Genomic DNA, 19,842 nt, shown 5'->3' with positions numbered 1-19,842 from the left:
TCTTGGTAGGCGTTGTCTGACGGTGCCAGTTGGGAGTGTGATGAACAATGGCAATTAGAGTCATAATAAAGATAATGGAACAAGAGCATAGCAGGACGTAGCAGGGCACTGCAGAGCGTAGCAGGGTGTAACAGGGCATAGCAGGGCGCGGAGCAGGACCACCGGGACAGCTGCAACCATGATTTAGGTGCCACCCTAATCCAAGGAAACATGCTGGGCAAAAGAAACACATAAGGACTCCGGGGAATAAGCTCCCCAGAGCTAGGTTAGTAACAAGCATTTCTGGGACAAGGATGCACACAGATGGAAAGAGAGAGGAAAGAGAAGCTCAGTGTGTGTGTCAAAGGAAGTCCCCCGGCAGTCTAAAACTATAACAGCATAACTAGGAGAGACAGGTTAAAGCGTAACTCTCGCCAAAATGCAACCTAGGGTCTATTTGTGAATGTATCCGAGTCAAACTTTCATTTAAAAGCATATTTAGGACTGAATCGCCACTTTTAAGATTTACTGCATTTTCGTTTTTTGGTCAAATGGCCTTTTGAATAGGAGAGCTAGGGGCACTTTTATGCTAGCCTCAAAATAGCTATTTTTAAAAAACTAAGAAGGCTCGACACAACACGAAACTTTGCTCGAAGTATCGCCAGGGGCTCTACACCTTAACGAAAGCATTGACAACATTGTTTGTGTACCCAGAGTTTACTAAAAAAGGTTTTGAGCAACTCACTGTAGCTGTTGTTCTTCCGGTCGCCATCTATCGAGCCAGTCAAAAATAGTTGAGGGAGGAGAGTAAAGATGGAAAGCTCCAGAAGCTTAGTTCCATATAAATGCACGGATAATTCGTTGTTTTGTCGTTAGTGAAACACAATATTGACCTTGTAGTTGAAAAAGGAGCCTCATATAGGAATGACATTTCCTCCTATGGAGTCCGTTCATTCGCATTCGGAGATCGCCTATTTTTGACTGGGAAAATGGCGGATAGCGTAAACAACAACTGCTAACGTGAGTTGCTCAAAACCTTTTTTTTTTAGTAAACTCTGGGTACACAAACAATGTTGTCAATGCTTTCGTTAAGGTGTAGAGCCCCTGGTCATACTTCAAGCAAAGTTTCATGTTGTGTCGAGCCTTCTTAGTGTTTTAAAAATAGCTATTTTGAGGCTAACATTCACAAAAAGACCCTAGGTTGCATTTTGGCGAGAGTTATGCTTTAAGGAGAGGAGCCTGGTCGGGCTAGAACTCTCCCCTGCCGGATCGGGCTGTACTGGCCTGCCTCCCTCTACTTTGATTATATCATTGGTTATATGGTAGATTAATCTGACAACTATGAAGAGAAGCAGAGAAAAGAAGGGGGTGCCGTGTCTGCAGTTAACACCCTCCCCCGCCGGTCTAGGCGAACGCTGCAACTCCTCACTCCCTAACTATAAGCTTTATCAAAGAGGAGAGTTTTAAGTTTACTTTTAAATGTGGTGACGGTGTCTGCCTCCCGAACACAGACCGGGAGCTGGCTCCACAGGAGAGGAGCCTGATAGCTGAAGGCTCTGGCTTCCATTCTACTTTTAGAGACTTTAGGAACCACAAGTTACTCTGCATTCTGGGAGCGCAAACACCTTTCTCTCGTGTAATGAAATTGCATACATTGCCAATTAATAGGTCGGCAAAATGCACCCTTATATTTAAACCTCTGTTCCTTTTAACCATGTCTAAAGTACCACATGAAAGCAAACTTGTGGTGCATGGATTCAGAGTATCAAAGCTAAAAGATTCTCAAGTATTGGATAGTTTAACTGATTGTTGAATTCCATCCACAGTTCTGCATAACATCATTCTTTGATCCCACTACTGTGTACATGACTACCTATCCAGGCTTTCTTTATCCTCTTAAATCTGTAGCCAACCTATGTGCAGAAGAGCATAGGCATGTGTGAAGGGATACCAAAAAAAATGGTGCCGTTGGTCTGCCCAAAGACCGCACAGAGTGCTCTGCTGCCAACAGTGCCTCTGGTAATTATAGACTAGAGCTGTGGAGACTGTTGCTCTCCAGGCTAAACTGAAACTAACCCCCCTATTTCATACTTAGTATTTGCTGTTTTCAGTACATGAGTACCCCATGTTTAAAAACTGTTATTTTTGGGCTATAGCTTGACTCTCCTGTTTATAGTTCAGCCTAACTGAGCTGAAATATAGAATAACTGTCCAGTTAAGGCAGTAGTAGCTTTGAAGACGGTTGTTGACACTGCAGCTCATGCAACTTATATTGTCTGATGTCTTGTTAAATAATGATTGCTGTCAATATATTTGATTAATATATTGATAACATACTATCTACTGCTACTGAACTTCCCATTGATGTAACTTACTGACAGTATAATCAAATAACCATAGATTTAGGTTATGAGATAGGAAGCTGATGATCTGGATCTTGAATTAATTTAACAGTGCAGTCACTATTCCAATTACGCAGTTGAAAATAAAACTAACTGGAAAGTTTACTGAGGCTTCCACCCCCACGCAATCCAGATCACACACACATTATAACCACGCTCAACTTTACTGGAAAGCTGCTGTTTTTTTGAAAGCCCCAGTCATTGGACTACTCCTCTTCAAAGACTGTGGTCTGTGTCCTGGTGCTCTAATCATGTCAGGGCGGAAGGGACTGTGGGCCGCTGTAATTGGCCAACAGATGGGTGGGTAGCGTCTTCTGTACCTCTGTCATTGGATGTTGTGTAGGATAGCACAACAGCCTGCTGAAGCCTTTTGTTAAAGGTGAAATGGGCTTGGTACACACTAACCTACATCTAAATTGCTATTTTCTTCCTGTTGTATACTCCTTTTTGTAAAAGCTAAAGCAGTGGTGCTCTTATTTGAAAAGGAAAGAGGTTGTTTTTTTGCTGTGGACCCTATGTAGCGTCTTTCTGCTTTTGTTTGGGTCCCTAATGCCATACTTTGTCTTGTCATGGAGCACTTAAGATGTTGTTTGGTTGTGCCATGACTGCTTGTCTGTTGTACCAAATATATGTTTGGTTGAACCAGTTTTACAGAATGGACCAGTTTTTTATTGATGAATTCCTCCTTTGGCACAGCATGCTAATTAGGCCTGTCACAATAACAAATTTTGCTGGACGATAAATTGTACCAGAAATTATTGCGATAAACGATAATATTGTCGTTCTGAGACCATTTTCATCTAATATAATGATAATGACATAATAATGCAGGTACACCTTTTCAAAGATCAGTAAACACACACACACACACACACACACACACACACACACAAACAGATGCCAGCCACCACGTCACTTCTGTTTACTGATAGCTAGCGTTTACCTTAGGCTAATTTATTAGCTAGTAAGTGGCGATTTTTGACAAGCGGGTAACGGAGTCTCAGTTCACCGTCCGGGAGCCTCTGACACACTGACAGCTGTAGGCTTGTACCGGTTAATGTTCTGTGCATTGTCGGACACATACAGCAACTTTCCTGAAACCGCTTGCAAGACTGACAAGTCCACAGCGGCGTTTATGTCCGTGCCTGTCTCCATCGCCTCCACCTGCAGGTTGTCAACTGCGTGGTTTGGAATGAAAGGGAGAAAACCGGACGCCGAACAAGGCGGATATCGCTCATATACGTCTTCTTTTTTTGACGGCGCCTTAACGGCAAAGTGCTCCTCCAACTACTCGCATTCTCTCTCTCTCTCTCTCCGCCAGGAGTCCCGCCTCCACACAAAGACCATGCGACTCACAAGAGGGTTCACTCCTCGTTACGCTAAGGAACCGAGAGTGGTCCTCCAGTCTCTTTGGTAGAGAGAGCGAGCGAGAGAGAGAGAGAGAGAGAGAGAGAGAGAGAGAGAGAGAGACAGACAAGGAAAACAAACAAGCATGCAAATGGAAATTATCGCGGCCGGAAAAATTGAGCTAATTTTTTTTATCGTGTGATTAATTGATTTATTGACTATCGTGACAGGCCTAATGCTAATATTATTTATATATTGTGTATCTGTTCCATCTTGTCTCACTATTCCCATTTCTACTCAGCCAATATAAACTCTACCTCAACTGCTCTCATGTTTTGCAGGTGAAGAGTTCTCTCAAGCCTTTACAGCTCGAGTTCTTTGAAAATATGTTTGGGTTTTCAGGGCAGTAAGCAGCATATCAATTCACAATTTTTAAAGATAAATCAAGAAATGTTGATGGGCTTATTTTTCCTGTATGCAGTATGATTTCCTAACCACTAATTTCTTCCCTTTTTCCCCTTCTCTATTCTCAATAGCCACAATGAACGGAAGGTGACCTGCAAGCATCCTGTCTCAAGCTTACCCTCACAAGACAATTGCATCTTTGTCGTCAACGAACAGTAAGTCTCTTGTTTTTTGCTTTTAGAATGTCACTGGGTAGCATTTTTAAGCACTACAGTATGCCGATGCAACTCCTGATGTCTAGGCAGGATTGCACAAGTATGCGCCTTGCCACCCTCTATTTACAGTACTGCCCTTTCATTTCAAAGCCTCTTCTATCCAGTGCTTCTTCATACATCTATGTTCATAAACAAGTTCCTTAGAAATAAGAACTAACCTAGCGAATGGAAATGTCACTCTTTAGAAACTTCTTAGATACTCATTAAAGAGCTTTTATTAAGTGCATAATTATTGCTGCTGTTTTCTGCAAATGCCATTGCCAGCCCTTGATGCTAAGGTCTGACAATAAATTGTATCATGCATACATCAGCTAGCAAATGCGGTGATTCACAGCAGTGCAGTGATTCACAGTTCATCCCTCGTTTTGACCTCGACAGGAGTTCATGGCCTTTTCAGTTGTCATTATGTACAAAGATATGTCCCCTAACAATGTTATGTCCATGTGATAATTTACACTGCTTTCAGCACAACAATAATCACATGTCTGCCCACATGACTGGATCAGAAGCTAGTCATCTTGAACTTTTACTTCAAGGAGAACGACTCTACGAATCCGTCAGACTACACTTTTCTTACACGTTTCTTTCCATCTGAGGAATGGTCAGTACTCCCATTTAACTTCTTTAACTCCACCCATGGGCCTTATAGTGAGGTGTGGACAAAGTCATGTGCTCTGTCCAGAGGTCTGCAGGATGTCCAACACAGAAAAGGGAGGGCAGATACAGATCTATAACTTTGGCCTCCTTTGCAGAATCCCACTCACATTTACTTTTGTGTCCCAATCCGTAAGTGTGCTAAATACATATGTACTAGACTGTACATCACAACCCACACCATGACACTAGCCTCAACTTTGATCTACCACCCTAGACATTTTAGCTTAATGTTACGCAACATGTATCAGCTCCACACAGTTTCTCACTTCCCTCAGAAACCCCCTGTGATAGCAGATTCTCCATAACGTTATATTGTTGATCTAAAGTTATGCCATCCCAACTGCTGTGACTTATGTTATTGAGCAATGAATGCTGATTGAAATATTTTCTGCTTCAAGACCTGAAATGTCACTCCAACGTGGGAAATTATGACCACGGTATTAAGTATTAAGTCCAACAACTAGTGGAGTAGGAATTCCTAATGTCCCATCATAGGCACCAGTTTCAGTTTGTTTAAATATGTGGCTTAGTAATTAAGATCCTGGTTTTACTAGAATATGATATATTGAGCTTTTCTGTCTCACCAAATTCTTATGAGCTGCATTTTGTTCAGCAGAGATGGAGTAATTGGAAAATGGTTGCGAAGAAGCTTGTTGTGCCAGAACTGTCACACTGCACTCTCTTGACACATTCCTCCCCTCACTGTGTTACTCTCACATCTCTGCTGTTTTTCGCGCCGAGAGGCACAACATGCCACTGCAAAACGATATCTAATTTGTAGGGTTGGGTACCTTTCGCATCTGAACCAATATTAGTCCTGATACCGGTACCTGAAATTCGGTTCCCGGTACCCAACGGTACTTTTTTTGGTACTTTCCCTCTGTAATTAAAAAAAAAATATTTCAGTTGTAGAAATATTTCCAAACCTATTTATCCTATTTACTTGGAACATTTGATGATTATGATTTATTTAGAATATTTTACACTGACAGAAATTAAACAAAAATAAAAATAAAACCCCTCCCTCTCACCTCCCAAACCCATCCCTACAACCTATTAAATTGAATAATTATTAATGTCTTACTGTAACTTTTATCCTTGTATTTGTATATTATTATATTTTAGCCTGTTTATTTTCATCATGACCGTTTTTAATTGCTATTTAATATTTCATGTAAAGCACTTTGAATTGCCTTGTTGCTGAAAGGTGCTGTAGAAATAAAGTTGCCTTGCCTTACAACTTCAGCCTGTCAGTCAGTCCCTAGGGCACAGAAACCACCGTTGCGCCTGCTCATCTCAGAGGAAGTGTAATGTCAACAGCACCGCGACTGTTTTCGGCTCGCCATGAATATCGTATCACAGTGAAAGGTGTCTGCGTGAATTTTTGAAAAACTGTAACCACACTTGAAACCGCTTTATCTGCATTGCCGTGACTCTCTATGACTTCAACAAAACTGCAGAGCTGACGTAGTTTGCTCCGTCCACACCTCTGCGCGCGTGTCTGTGTCGGACCTCTGCTCTCTGTCAACATGCAGAGAGGACAGATAAGCTTGCGCTCTCAGATACCGAAATTTGGCACTGTTTGATTTTACATGAACCACTACTCGGTAGTACCGACGTGATTCAGTCGGTACCGGTAAAAGTACAGGGTTCAGTACCCAACCCTACTAATTTGGCAATTGGTGTTTTGCCATCGTAAAATAATCTGCAAAATGAATATCAGATGTACTGGAGAAGTCCACTTTGGGAAGGCAACATCAAAGTGATAAACCCACTACTTGACTCATTGTAAGCTTATTACAGTGCATTTCATCCAACAGTTGGCTCTGTTTTTAGAAAAAGTAATAAGGGGGAAAATCTTCACCCTAGACGAGTAATAAAAGGCAAAGACGGATTTAAGCTGCCCCAGGGATAAAGAGGCCACGCTGAAGATCACTGCCTAATCTGCTCTGTACTTAAAGTAAATCCAAAACACATACTTTTATTTAAATTTGGCATGATAATTTGTAGTACTAATCTAGTATAACATATAAAGAACATAAACTCAACCTTCAGACTATATGGTAAAAGTTAGGGCTGGGACAATATGCTTTTGTCCCGATTTGATTCTTTCACGACACATGGGTGCTGATTTGATTGGAATTGCCTTTAACAAAAACAAAGTTGAATATTACAATTCTAGAGACAATATATCATGAGACATATCTAAAAACGAATTGTGTCATAAGAAGAATGCACATCACAAGTCAGTCAGTCAGTCAGTCAGACATTTTTTTAATTTGTAAAGAAGTACATAACATGGATTTTCTGCATTTTCTGCTTTCAGGCTGTTTTGCTGGAAACAAATATGATGTAGTCAGCAGTACCGTATAAACAGAAAATATTAGGTGAATCATTGGTAAAAAAAATAATCAAATTGATTTTAAAAATCGTCCCCCCAAAAAAAATAAAAAAATCACGATATATATATATATATATATATATATACACGATTCCCCCCTGGGCCTTGTTGTTGTTGTTGTTGGTACACAACCCACAGTCGGATAAACGCATGGCACAAAACAGACACCACTGTGTTGTTATTGAGGGACCAACTTACTTGTACATTAGCCTCTACTAATCTGCTTTATCATGACTTATGGGTTATAAAAGGCTATATTAACTAGACATCATACTTGTGCTCTCTCGCTATCGCTGTGATGTGTGAGCTACTGCTCAAGCCATGACTCAGTCCCGTTTTTGACAGCTTCACCCACCTCAGTGAATGTCTCAGCATTCATTACTGTCATTACTGTACATGTCTGTGCCTATTTGTAGTGGTCCACATGACCATGTGCAAGCTGACAGGAGATATTTGTATACCTCACGTGTAACACATGTTTACCAAGACATGATCTGACCATGTCTGCAATAATGAAACTTATTTCAAGAGTGTGGTGTTCAGTGCAATTTAGGTTGAGCGATATGACTTTACGATGCAGTTTATACTTTGGTAGCTTTTCCTTTAGTATCTCTGGATGTATTGAATAATTAAAGGTAATGTTGAAAATCAATGAGCCGGGCTGCATTATGGGAATATTGGATTTTTTATGTTTATATGACAGCAATCTAGAGCTAAAGATGTTTAATTTCTAGATTGGTTTTGTATTTATAAACACTTTCTCAATTAATATCCAAGAACATGTACCATTATTATGATATATATGTATAAATGCAATATAAAAGTGCATATACTATGATAACAGATTTTATCCACCCACTCCTTAGTGCAATCAGTCTAGGGTGGTGCTAGGTGGAAAGACAGCATAGCAGGATGATACGTAAGCTAATCAGTCTTGTCTTGGATATGGTCACATGTATAGATTCAGTACATAATGCCATATATACTGTATGTGCAGCAAGTCTTCAAAACCCCGTATTGGTCAAAACATTTGAACTTTGATTCTCAACAAATTTGTCTTTCCTCTGTTTTGTAGTGTGAATTGTGGAAAATTGTGTCACCCAGCATTTAGCAGGTAATACACTAGGTGCAAATAGTTAACTGTGTGTTCTCCACGTTTGTTTTTTATGTAAAACACTTGAACATGTCTGTCTGTTAATAATCCTCGTTGTTGCACACTAACAACAGACTGTGGGTGTTTTGAATGGTGTTTTGCCTGATGACCTGTTATGCATTTGCATTCCAAAGTCCTGTAAGGTGCACTTTACTGTCTGAACCTTTTGTCGTGTTCATCTAAACAACTAACCGCAGGGAGATTACTCACTTTTCTTGAGCTGAAGGTCAAGCTGTACACTATTGATAGAAGTTAATCTTTTAAACACATCTTGTATATCCCTGCCATTCAGTTTACTTTGTTGGCAGTTTACTGATTTTCCAGAAAGCATCAAATCTGCTCTCCCATTTGGTTGCTAACAAAAGGTTGTTGTTTTTTTACAATAGGCCAAAAGGCATCAAGAAATATTATCATTGTGAACTTTGTGATACACACAAACTGTCAAATACTTTGACTTTATGAACACCCCTTCATGCTCTGTCCCTTATGGATGTACGGTCTACATGTACACCGGTAAGAGTCCTGACTCTGTTCCTATGCTGGAGCTGGGTGATATGACCAAAAAATCAATATCATGAGAATTTTACACATTTACTTGTTATCAACAAATACATTTAAAAAATGATTAAAATAATAATAATAATAATAATAATAATAATAATAATAATAATAATAATAATAATAATAAGATACAATACAAAATATGATGAAATATGATTTTAACCTACCATCAGGCCTACAGGACAACTGTATGTCTGTGTAATCGACTGAACAATCTTGTTTTAAATATGCTAAACTACCAAAGCTTTAGCATTAGCTCTAATGTTCCATGCTGCCATGAGCCTAAGTGAGAATTTTGACTTACTGTTGTATTTTTTTGAGGGGACAGCTCTTGAAATACACATGGTGACATGAGTCAAATTAGGTTGGAGAATAATGTTGGTGTGTAAATTTTTTGGTTTATCACGCAGCTCCCTGGTATTCTGCATCTCTGAACCTGTGATGGAAGTATACACTGATATCTTGATCTGTGTATGCTTGCCTTGTCTTCTAGTCTTTTGTTGGTTAAAAAGATAAAGGCCAGTTTCACCACCAAACAAAAGTGTTTGAAAGCACCCTTATTTCTTTAGAAATGCTGTGTGGTCATTTTAAAATGCACCCTCAGCCGCTTAGTTCAGTGTTCTCCCCCCAGTGTGCTTAGAGCGCCAAGCTTCAGTGGCAGTGTAATCCCTCCTCACTCTTTTTGCACACACAGACCCACACACTCACACAGGCACACATATTCCATGCAGCAGGACCAGGCAGGGCTGTGACACTTTAATACATATGGGTTAGTCTTAATATTTGGGGTTGTGTGTTGGCCCTGTGATGGACATGCAACCTGTCTTTAGTGTTTCTTTGCTGATAGATGCTGGGTAAACCTACTCTGTATTGTCTACACATAAACAAAGCCAAAATGTTACCCAACTAAACTCCCTTTTCCCGGCTTTGCAGGTAGATAGAGTAATGTTTTTTTGGGCCCCTTCAGGCTTTGATTGAGATGTATTGACTTTGCTGTTATCATGGAGCTGTGGTAAATACAAGGATGGTTGTAGTTTAGCTCTGGTATTTTGCTACAACTACTGTATTACTGTGTTTGTACATCACAGTCATATCCACTGGAGGCTAGCGCTGTCTGGGGACGAGCACCCACCTAAACAAGAAAATAGTAATTTAAAGCATACAGACACTTAAAACAGCATGTTGGGGACGTCCATGCTAACATTTTAAAGGAAGCTGGTTAGAGCAAATTTTCATTTCAAAATATAGATTTGAAGCATTTGGTGGTCTCCATTGCGTGTGTTCATTGGATTTACTGTTAGTAGCTGAGAAATAAATACAGGAGAGGCCCTGATGAGGAATGCTTTGAAGAGTTAAAAGACCTAATACACATCAGCGCTTTATTCACAGTATTTACAACTATTTTGTATTAGCACAAGATTTAACTTTTCAAGTTGTTGTTTTTTTCAATCATCATTTTGTGTTTAATCATTGACAATAGTACCATTATATAGTTATTATATGTCCTTTTTGTGAGGTTGCTTTTAATTTAATTAACATTTTTACAGCTAACATTTGAATACCCAATTAAAATATTGATTTTGGTAGTGCCAGTGCTTAAGATATTTTAAGTTGTACATGAGGACTGTAATTCAGCTTCATATCCTATTGTTTACTATCTGCCTGTAAACACAGGCCAGCTCTTACACTAAAGCAGCCAATTTGACACACTGCCTGCAGATTGATTATCAGGCCCAAACTAATTATCAATAAAACCCCAGCACACACTCACTGCAGCTCAGAGCCTGGAAATGGTCTCTTGACCAAATCAAATAGAGCAACATTTTTCTTACATCAAAGTCTCTTACACTTTCTTCAACCCCTCCCAACCTTTTTGTTTTTTTGATGTCCGGTCGACACCATTGATTGTGGTTCACTTAGGATTTCACTTGTCACTGGAAGTGCTGAAAATCCTTGGACCTCATTTTCTGGAGCGAGGTCATTAGATGGAATAGAAGGACAATCTCAGTGGCTACTCATCACTCTGCACAATCAGCTATTTTAGAGTAGTGAGTGGAAAATTGTGCACACTTCAACTCGAGAGAGCGTTAATCAGCCATTTGTCCACCTAATGACTTCCTTGATGTATCGACTCTATACAGAATCCCCTTATTTATTCAGTCACTTGTGAAATCTAGTAATAAAAAAATATTTTTCATGTATGAATTTCTCTCATTGAACTAGCAATCATAAGATCTCAAATACATATTGGTTAGATATTGCTGCTTCTTGTAGCTGAGCTTTACCTTGTAACAAACCATGTTAACTTTCTTCTAAATACAGGTAAGGCAGATTCAGTCTGTGATTGTCATCGTTTTGTCCTTAGTATCAGATCTGTCACTGTGCTGCACGGGAATGAACATCCTGTTTGTTGCCTGCTGTTGTGAACCGAGCTGATGTTATCCCTTGTGATCCCTTTGCGTGTTTGTGCACCTTGAGTATGACAGCATGGAGTCTGAATTGTTAAACTGTTTCTAAATTGACTCTGAGTTTCCATTTTTTGAGTTTTTATAGTCTTCGTGTCTAACAGATGGATCGATTTAAAGATTGATTTAGGTGGTACAGATGGATGGAAAGTACATGTAGATGATGCATAAATGGATGGGTTATTGTTTATCAAATATAAAATGTCTAATTTATTCTGAATGGTACCATATAATCTGAAGTCTATGAACGCTGAACATTCACCAAATTGGCAGGTTTGATCGGGGAGTTGGCAGTTCAGGGTTGCCAGTTTCTGTCCTTTTTCAGTGACCTGAAACCAGTATATCTAAGACATTTTTTTTTCACTGCTACAGTATTTCTGCTCTACTCTGGTTTTCCTTTCTTGTTCCCTCTAGACCACAACGTTGTTCCCTTCCTAAAGAATGTAGGACTCCATGGGCCAGAGACAACTTATATCACAAGGTGTTCTATCCTATGGCAAATGTATTGAACTCAGTATGCTTTCAACTTTTGCTTTACATTTATTTTTGTCTTTTAGAGGCATCCTGACCTGATTCACAGCTGCAACTGCTGCATTTCAGTATGTCAGGCAGACTTTGCAGACCATTTAAAGCTGTCCATTTAAAGCCAACAACTGGGAATGTATCTGCAGTGACATGGTGGAGTAATTGGCTTGATTCATAGGCCCATGTTGAGATCTCATTATAACAGAGAGTTTGAACTTCAGAAGGATGGGGGAACAGACAATAAAGTTTGCTTCCTCCTATTCTCCTTTTTGTATCGATGTCAGTAGACATAAATCGGCAGTTTATATTTCTGACTGATGATCTGTCTATATGCTCTTGGTATGCTTTGTGTCTTTTGTTTAGATCTGCCTCCAAAGTTCCGGCGAATGAGAACAAGGAACGGCCACTAAGCACCATGAGTGAGGCCTCCAACTACACAGGCGGCTCGGACTACGCCGCAAACCCCAGTAGCCCAGCAGGAAGAGTGAGTGACATACACGAATAAAGGATAATCATGCATGTCGGTTAATTTAGGAAAATAATGGAAAACCAGTCTAAAAGTCTAGACTTTTATTTTTTGTAGATTGAGCTTACCTTGCTATTTACTCATTCACACTCTATTTCTAGCCATCAAGACCTTCCAAAAAAATTCACAACTTTGGGAAGAGATCCAACTCCATCAGGAGGAATCCCAATGCCCCAGTAATCAAAAGAAACTGGCTTTACAAACAGGTGAGCAAGATTATAGGACATCAAGTAAAACCTTTAGTCCGATAAATCATATGTGAATATGAATTTAGTGCGGATCATCTTGTGAATGTAAACTTTATGTTGAAACAACTGTCCACCTTTTACACATAGAACAATGTTAATGTCTCCATCTCCCTGTAAGATTTGCAGCAACAGTCTTTAGCACAAAGGAAAGTTTTTGATTTCTTACAGGATCTGAGCATTTCTTTGTCCAGTGCCTCTGCTCAGCAAATCATCCAGTGCGAGCAGTTTTTAAATACCAATCCCTCATCACAGCTCTTGGTTACTTACAGGAGGGTGAAAAGGGGGTGCTTGAGCCAGCTCTTTGCCAGACAGGACTCTCTCATGCTTCCTAAGTGGGAGACTTATTTAGTTTTGATTGCAGCCTCCCGGCGCTGTTTTGTGAACATATGATGGCTTCCTTTGGTAAAGCTGCCAGCTGCTATTTCTTTGGGGACTTCAATCATGGTGATGTAGATCAAGCACAAGACTCACAAATCTGCTACCCTGAATAAAAGCTGGATTTGCACTTTTATTTCCCTGCCTTATTGAAACCTGGAAGCTATTGAAGTCCTTGGCTGAGGAAAAGCTGCAGCCCTTCAGTTGATCCACTGGGAGAACAAAATGCCACCGTGATTGATGTTACGGTGAACGCCTTGCATTTCTGTTCCCATCTAAACTAAGCAAGATCTGACAGAACTTTTGATGAAGTTTATTCATTAACACATTGTAAAACCAGTGGTTAATACCTTAATTTAACAGATTGAAGGTGATGAATCAATGAAAGCAAGAGCTTTGAATCTTTTTGTTACATTTCTGATGTGCCTCCATTATAAACGCACTGAGCAGCATCTGGTATTAGGACTTTTTGATACTAATGTGTTAAACATGCTGGTTCATGGAAATGAATTTCCATTTAAAGTAAACTGCAGCCCACATGCCGTTTGACCATAATGACCGAGTTGTTGAGGTCCCTCCCCCTACTTTTGTCTCCGGGTGAAATCCACGATTAAGGACTCTGCTCAAGTTTTCCAATAAAGCGAATGGGGGAGTTAATACCCTTTTCCCTCACTCTTTATCCTTTTCAAGCAGCAGCAGCCTGAAAATTCATTTGATCACAGCATTGCGATACCAAAGAACAACTTTAGCTAAGGAGGTTTATTTTTGTTGTCCATTAAACAACATGCTTCCTCCTAAAAGTTAAAGCTGTTTATTTGGTTGAAATTATATACACAGTGGAGCACTCTCTTTATTATATTTATTCCATACCAGAAATCGAATGTTTTCCCTAATAAAGTTATATGTTATGTAACATTTGAGTGGCAGAAATTTTGCAACACGAAGTGGATGAGTTCCACACTGTTATTAAAGAATGTATGTACTTACAAAATACAAAAAGGAGTCCAAGGAGACTTTTTAGACCACAATGTGCAGAAATACATGCACAGAAAGACAAAACGGAAAAACAAAGTGATACCTGGTTTGTAGCTGACCTGTCAATCAGTTGGAAGCATAACAAAAGAAAGTTGTCAACAGCTTATATAGCATACTTAAGACTTCAAAATACAAATTAAATGTAATTGATTGGCTTCTGTCCTTTGAACCCAGTATATAAGACTATAAATAGCATCTTTCTGTTCAGTCTTCTTGAACTTAAATAAACATCTTAAATATATTAAATAACCACTAATAGATTTAAAGGAACGGAACGCTGAGACAAAGACAAACTGAACTCTATTTCTTAAGTAGAAAGTTTTTATTATTCAGATTTACAGACAAGTCTAATACAGATCTGTAAATACAAAGGGCATAATTTTTTTAAGACTTTCGTGCTACACTGCTCCTAATTGGTTAAGATGTTCCAGATTGGTCAGTAATCAATACATGGAACTCACTAAGAGTCTGATTGGTTATGAATTAACCAATGCCATTACAATTTCACTCATGTGGAGGCACTATTACATAAAGAACCTTGGAATAACACACACTAACTGTAGCTAACAGGTTTCCCGTGATTTCACCAAAGTCATTTCTTATCTTCTCTTAACTAATTGTATCTGAGGAGCTGAGGGGACTACAGCAATTACTTTTTCTTTGTCATTTCACACTCAAACCATTCCCACTAGATGGTGGAGTAAGGCCCCGATAAACGGAGTGCTTTTTAGCAGCCTGGTCGGCTTTTAGTAATTGTTTTCTATGAGAGTGAAGGTTTTTGCTCACTGATTGCTGAGCAACTCACATTTTTGCCCTGAATGCCTCGAGTTGAAAAAACTTAACTCGGAGCAGAAAACCACCCAACGTCATTTGCGTTTTTTTCCACTGTCCAAACGAATAAATTGAGAGGCAGTCATATGCGGTGGTTGCCTATCAACAATAAAAAATAAAACAAAGCTCCCCTTTTTTAAATTGTAGGCTTCAACACAAAAGTCAGTGCGGTGTCTTCTGTCTGATCGGGGTCTAACTGTTCTCTATTCCTCTGGTGTCTTTTCAGGACAGCACAGGGATGAAGCTGTGGAAAAAGAGGTGGTTTGTGCTGTCTGACCTGTGCCTCTTCTACTACAGAGGTGAGTCCTGTCCTCTCAGCTACCAACATGTTTCATTAGTATTGCACTGATTACAACAATAGTGTTTTTCGATTAGACTCTAGTGACCTTCAGAGCCAGAAGCCGCGCTCTTGTCGGTTGTTTATATATCTGGATCCAAGTACCTGTGGTAAGCAGCCTCTCAGGACCAACTGGGGATACATACTAATTGAAATGGCTCTCCTGTCATCTGATTTGCCATTTGATGGAACATTTTTTCCCTAAGTGAAGCCAGGGCTTTAAATGAGGCTTGGATGCAGCCATAATGTTGATAGAGAAAGCATAGCAGGAAATTGGATTTCACACTAATGTTAAGTCATGAAACAAGTTTCCAGAGATTATGCTGTTTTTATACAGTGGTTGCATACTTGCGTGATTTTTGGATTCAGTTGCATTAAACAAAATTTATCTTGCTAACATTTAAAGGTACCTTTCTAATTCCACATTAGAAGGACCACTTTTATATTATCACGGTGATCATTCTTTTGAATATGTGTGGTATTACATGGTTCTGTAATTTAGTGAAGACAGACAACCCATACTTTCATAACTAAGTAATGAAAATTTCTATTTTGACTAAAGTGGAAACTTGAATATGTTTTTGTTTAATCTGCTATTTTATTTTAAATGGACTCTAGTACCTTTAATCAAAGTCACAATCTTGGTCATGGTTTTTCATGATAGACTTATTGTGGGTTTAAAGAGTTTACAGTTTAAAAGTTTTCCATTAAGTTATTAAAATATGGCTGGCCTTAAAAACCTTCCTCTTTCCTACTATTGCGCAATAGGAAAACACTTGTAAGATGTGATATGATGTGTTAGATATGATCTTTTTTATAAGATGCTATTTACTGGACATGTCAGCCCCTCTCATGCAGTACTGATGTTCATACCAAATATTGACACAGCTGTGTCCAGAGAATGTTTAAGAGATTTCCTTTTGAAATAAATGAAATGAATGTGAATCAATGAGGCCGTAAGATAATTGTAGACTAGGTATAATGTTGGACTGCAGCGACAGAGAAAATATAATTCTTGCCTGGCACGTCCACATGCCTAATGCCCCCTGCTGACTTGATGCACGGATACAGTCATCATTTCTGCTGATCAGGATGACATCTAGTCTGTGTTATTTCTGGTGTCTGCTAGCCCTGTCACCTTCTTTCCGCCCACTGACTGATAAAAGCCACAGACAGCAGCGGACCGAAAGGCTTTATCCAGACAGACATATTGAGAAATCCAACCATCAGCAGAGAGTGGGCAGAGAGGTCATGAACTGCGCTGCCCCTCAACTAAGCACAACTGCTATCTGCTGTAGTTGTTGGACTATTATTGTAAGCTCAGGATCCTCCACATTGTTAGCTTATGTTTTGCAGAGTCCTCTGTGCAGAGAATTGATGGATAAATAATTAAATGTAGGGCCAGTGGGCTGCAGGTACAGCTGATGCTGGTGAATAGATCAATCCTTCAGACGTCAGTAATGGAGCTAGAGCGCTAACATAGCTCCAGGGCGAACAGCTCTACCTCTTAACTACCAGAGGCCGACCAGAGTTCAGCTACCACTTTTTATTCCCCAAAATATTACCGTTCACGATGAGGAATACAATATCCCAGTTACTACCAATATGTGTTAGGAGACTTTTGATTTCCCAGTCAACACACACACACCATGCAGACAAAGCAAATGCACATATGGGACTGCAGCAGTCACTTCCCTGATTTATTTAGTTTTCCTGTTTTGGGTAAGCAGTGCATATTGCTCATAACAAATTAGGAGGGTAAGCAATTCTCTGCTTAAAACTCGGGACTCAATCTAATCCCCCCTATGGAGAGCGCTCCATTGTCAATGTGGAGCCCTGTCTGCTAACTTAATGAGGATTAGAGTGGCCTAGCTGCATAGGACAATAAATCAGTGCTCATCTTTTCCACTGATTGGACTCTGCTCATCTGACCAACACACTCCTCTTTTAGTATTTATCTCGCAATCCACTTGGTTTGCCTTTTTTTTTTTTTTTTTACAAATTAGTGTTCCACATAAGAGTTTAGTGTAATATCATGGAAAACTTGAAGTTGACTGACAAAAATAGCCCCTAATGCTTTGTGTTTTTCTCTGCAGATGAAAAAGAGGAGGGGATACTTGGCAGCATCCTCCTACCAAGCTTTCGTGTTTCCATGCTCTCTGTGGATGATCACATTAACAGAAAATATGCCTTCAAGGTCAGTGCATGTTTTCATTTCTGTCAAACTTTGTTAGACTGCACATTTTATGGTTGAGTACATTTAGAGCAAAAGTAAAACATAAGGAACCCAAAAGGTTGTGATCACTGGTGTTCAGTTTATAATAGAATATTTGTTTTTTTTTAGCTATAGTGGTTTTATATTCGTACAGTGTTTTATTAAGCACATATATCACGCCTAGGTTTACTGTGGTTTGAACATGTTTTGTCTTAACTTTAGAAATATTTTGCAATTGACTGACAGTGAAGTAATGCAAGTCATTGTTTAAAACTTAACTGCACACTGCTCATGCTAAGAAAGCAAAGAAAGCACTTGTGATATGTCTGTGCTGGCTACTGCCAGTGGTGTAGTACTAGAGAATTGCAGTACTCTTAGTTGACTCTGAAACCCCAAGTTACAGGGCAACAGGCATATTGTATGGGATCTCAGTGGTGTGTATTTGACTGTGGGTCCTTCATAAACCCTAAGAGACAACAAAGTTGTCCTGCCAAGTACAGACAAACACAGACGCCCAGGAGTCTGCTCAAGGTCTCTCCAACCACACAGCCCACTCCTTTTCCAACTTAGACTCCGGCTGAAAGAGAGAGAGAGAGAGAGTTGAGGTAAAGAGAGAAACACAAGAGCAGGGTATGACCTCTTTGGTTTACAGTGATTCGCTCAGGAATGGGATGACTTTTAGACTGCATAATTTTCATTTTAAACTTTTCCTGTCTCTTGTTGTTGTGGCCAAATGGCCATGTCATTAAAAGTTCCTTATTTCTCAAGATTATTCTGAAGTAATTGGAGCAATGACAGTGCTTTTTTTGTTTTTCAGACATTAGTAAACAAAATATTGAGGTTGTTCACTAAACATTCTGTTTTTCTCTTTCTGTTTCTTGCTTTAACAACACAATGGTTTGTTCACTGCAAGGGAACAGAGCAACTACAGAACAATGTGTCTTCCATACAATGAATTGCATGGTAAGTCCTACAGTATTGTGGCAGATTTACGGCCCTAATCTAGTGGTATGCATGAAACTCAGGTGACTCATTGTTTGATGTACATATGTGGATGATACAGATGCCCACAGCCAGGAGTATTTCACACACCATCACATTTTTCAACACCATTTGCTAAAACATATGACATGCGTTAAAGTCATTGTTGCCTCACAAAGTCTCAGCAGCTCTACACTCTTCTTATTTGGTGATAAACCTACATAAAAGCAACCAACCTTGATTCACCGGGGCAGGGTTAAAGTACTAAAGATCCCAGTTGACTTGATGCTTTTCTCTTCTCTCTTTCAGGTAACTTTCTCTGTGTCACTTTTCCTGTCCATGTCAAAACAGGCGACGCATCCCAACATGCGGACATACTATTTTTGCTCTGACACAGCCAAAGAGATGGAGTCTTGGATGAAAGTAATGACAAATGCTGCACTTGTGCATTCAGAGCCAGTCAAAAGGTTTGTAAAAGGATCTCTATTATAGTCATTGTTACAGAGAGTGTATTTTATTTGAACTTGGGAGATGACACTGGGTTGTTGCTTTTGAATGGAGAAAAAGACATTTGAAAATGGCATTTGAGGACAGTTCTTTAAACAAGTATGACTGACTTGGTTCCTTGGATTATTTCTCCATCCTGATTTCTTTTAGCATTTGTTCTGTAAGCAAGTGCTTTTCAATCCCTCTGTTAAGCCTGTTAAGTTCTTAAGCAAGAGTTCACCACCCGCTTTTGACATTTCTGGACTGTGGGTTTGTTGAAAAAGCAGTGACTGTCTTTAATGTTATGTAACTGTTTTTTTTTAAACTGTTTTTACTGTAACTATTTTTACTGTTGAAGTGTATTACAGAGTAACATACACACAAATGTCATGTGCATGTGGGCATACAGTCGCTGTGAATGCATGGTGCAGGTTGTTCAGGAGATGTTATGCACAGCTGTGCTGCCTGATGAGGACCACTGACTCATCAGGATAGGTTTTTTTTTTTTCTCTCCTTCTTTTTTAACTGTGTTAAATGTCTGTCATTTGGCAGCCCGCCTGTCTAATGCCCTCCTTTTACATGGGTGAGCAATGATGTAATGGTAGTGCTTTGTAATTACACAGAGCAGTAGTGCCTGA

General features: G+C 39.5%; 1 protein-coding gene across 26 annotated transcripts in view; it reads left to right on the top strand.

Annotated features, from left to right (window-relative positions):
- The window catches only part of LOC116038354 (pleckstrin homology domain-containing family A member 5-like), an 85,348-nt gene that overhangs the window by 44,224 nt on the left and 21,282 nt on the right, over positions 1–19,842 (top strand). For 15 of the 26 annotated variants that reach the window (XM_036002912.1, XM_036002909.1, XM_036002911.1 and 12 more), the window contains exons 4-10: positions 4,265–4,348; positions 8,542–8,580; positions 12,534–12,654; positions 12,798–12,902; positions 15,412–15,484; positions 17,619–17,719; positions 19,070–19,185. In XM_036002912.1, the coding sequence (XP_035858805.1) occupies positions 4,265–4,348; positions 8,542–8,580; positions 12,534–12,654; positions 12,798–12,902; positions 15,412–15,484; positions 17,619–17,719; positions 19,070–19,185 (639 nt within the window). Of the gene's footprint in view, positions 1–4,264; positions 4,349–8,541; positions 8,581–12,533; positions 12,655–12,797; positions 12,903–15,411; positions 15,485–17,618; positions 17,720–17,799; positions 18,701–19,027; positions 19,186–19,842 lie in introns of those variants that run through there. The other 11 variants (XM_036002921.1, XM_036002920.1, XM_036002906.1 and 8 more) reach the window with 3 other exon arrangements.

This window comes from Sander lucioperca, chromosome 7 (genome assembly GCF_008315115.2).
Source record: "Sander lucioperca isolate FBNREF2018 chromosome 7, SLUC_FBN_1.2, whole genome shotgun sequence".
NCBI classification, from domain to species: Eukaryota; Metazoa; Chordata; class Actinopteri; order Perciformes; family Percidae; genus Sander; species Sander lucioperca.
The sequence above is the reverse complement of the archived record's forward strand: the minus strand, read 5'-3'. Positions and strand labels throughout refer to the sequence as shown.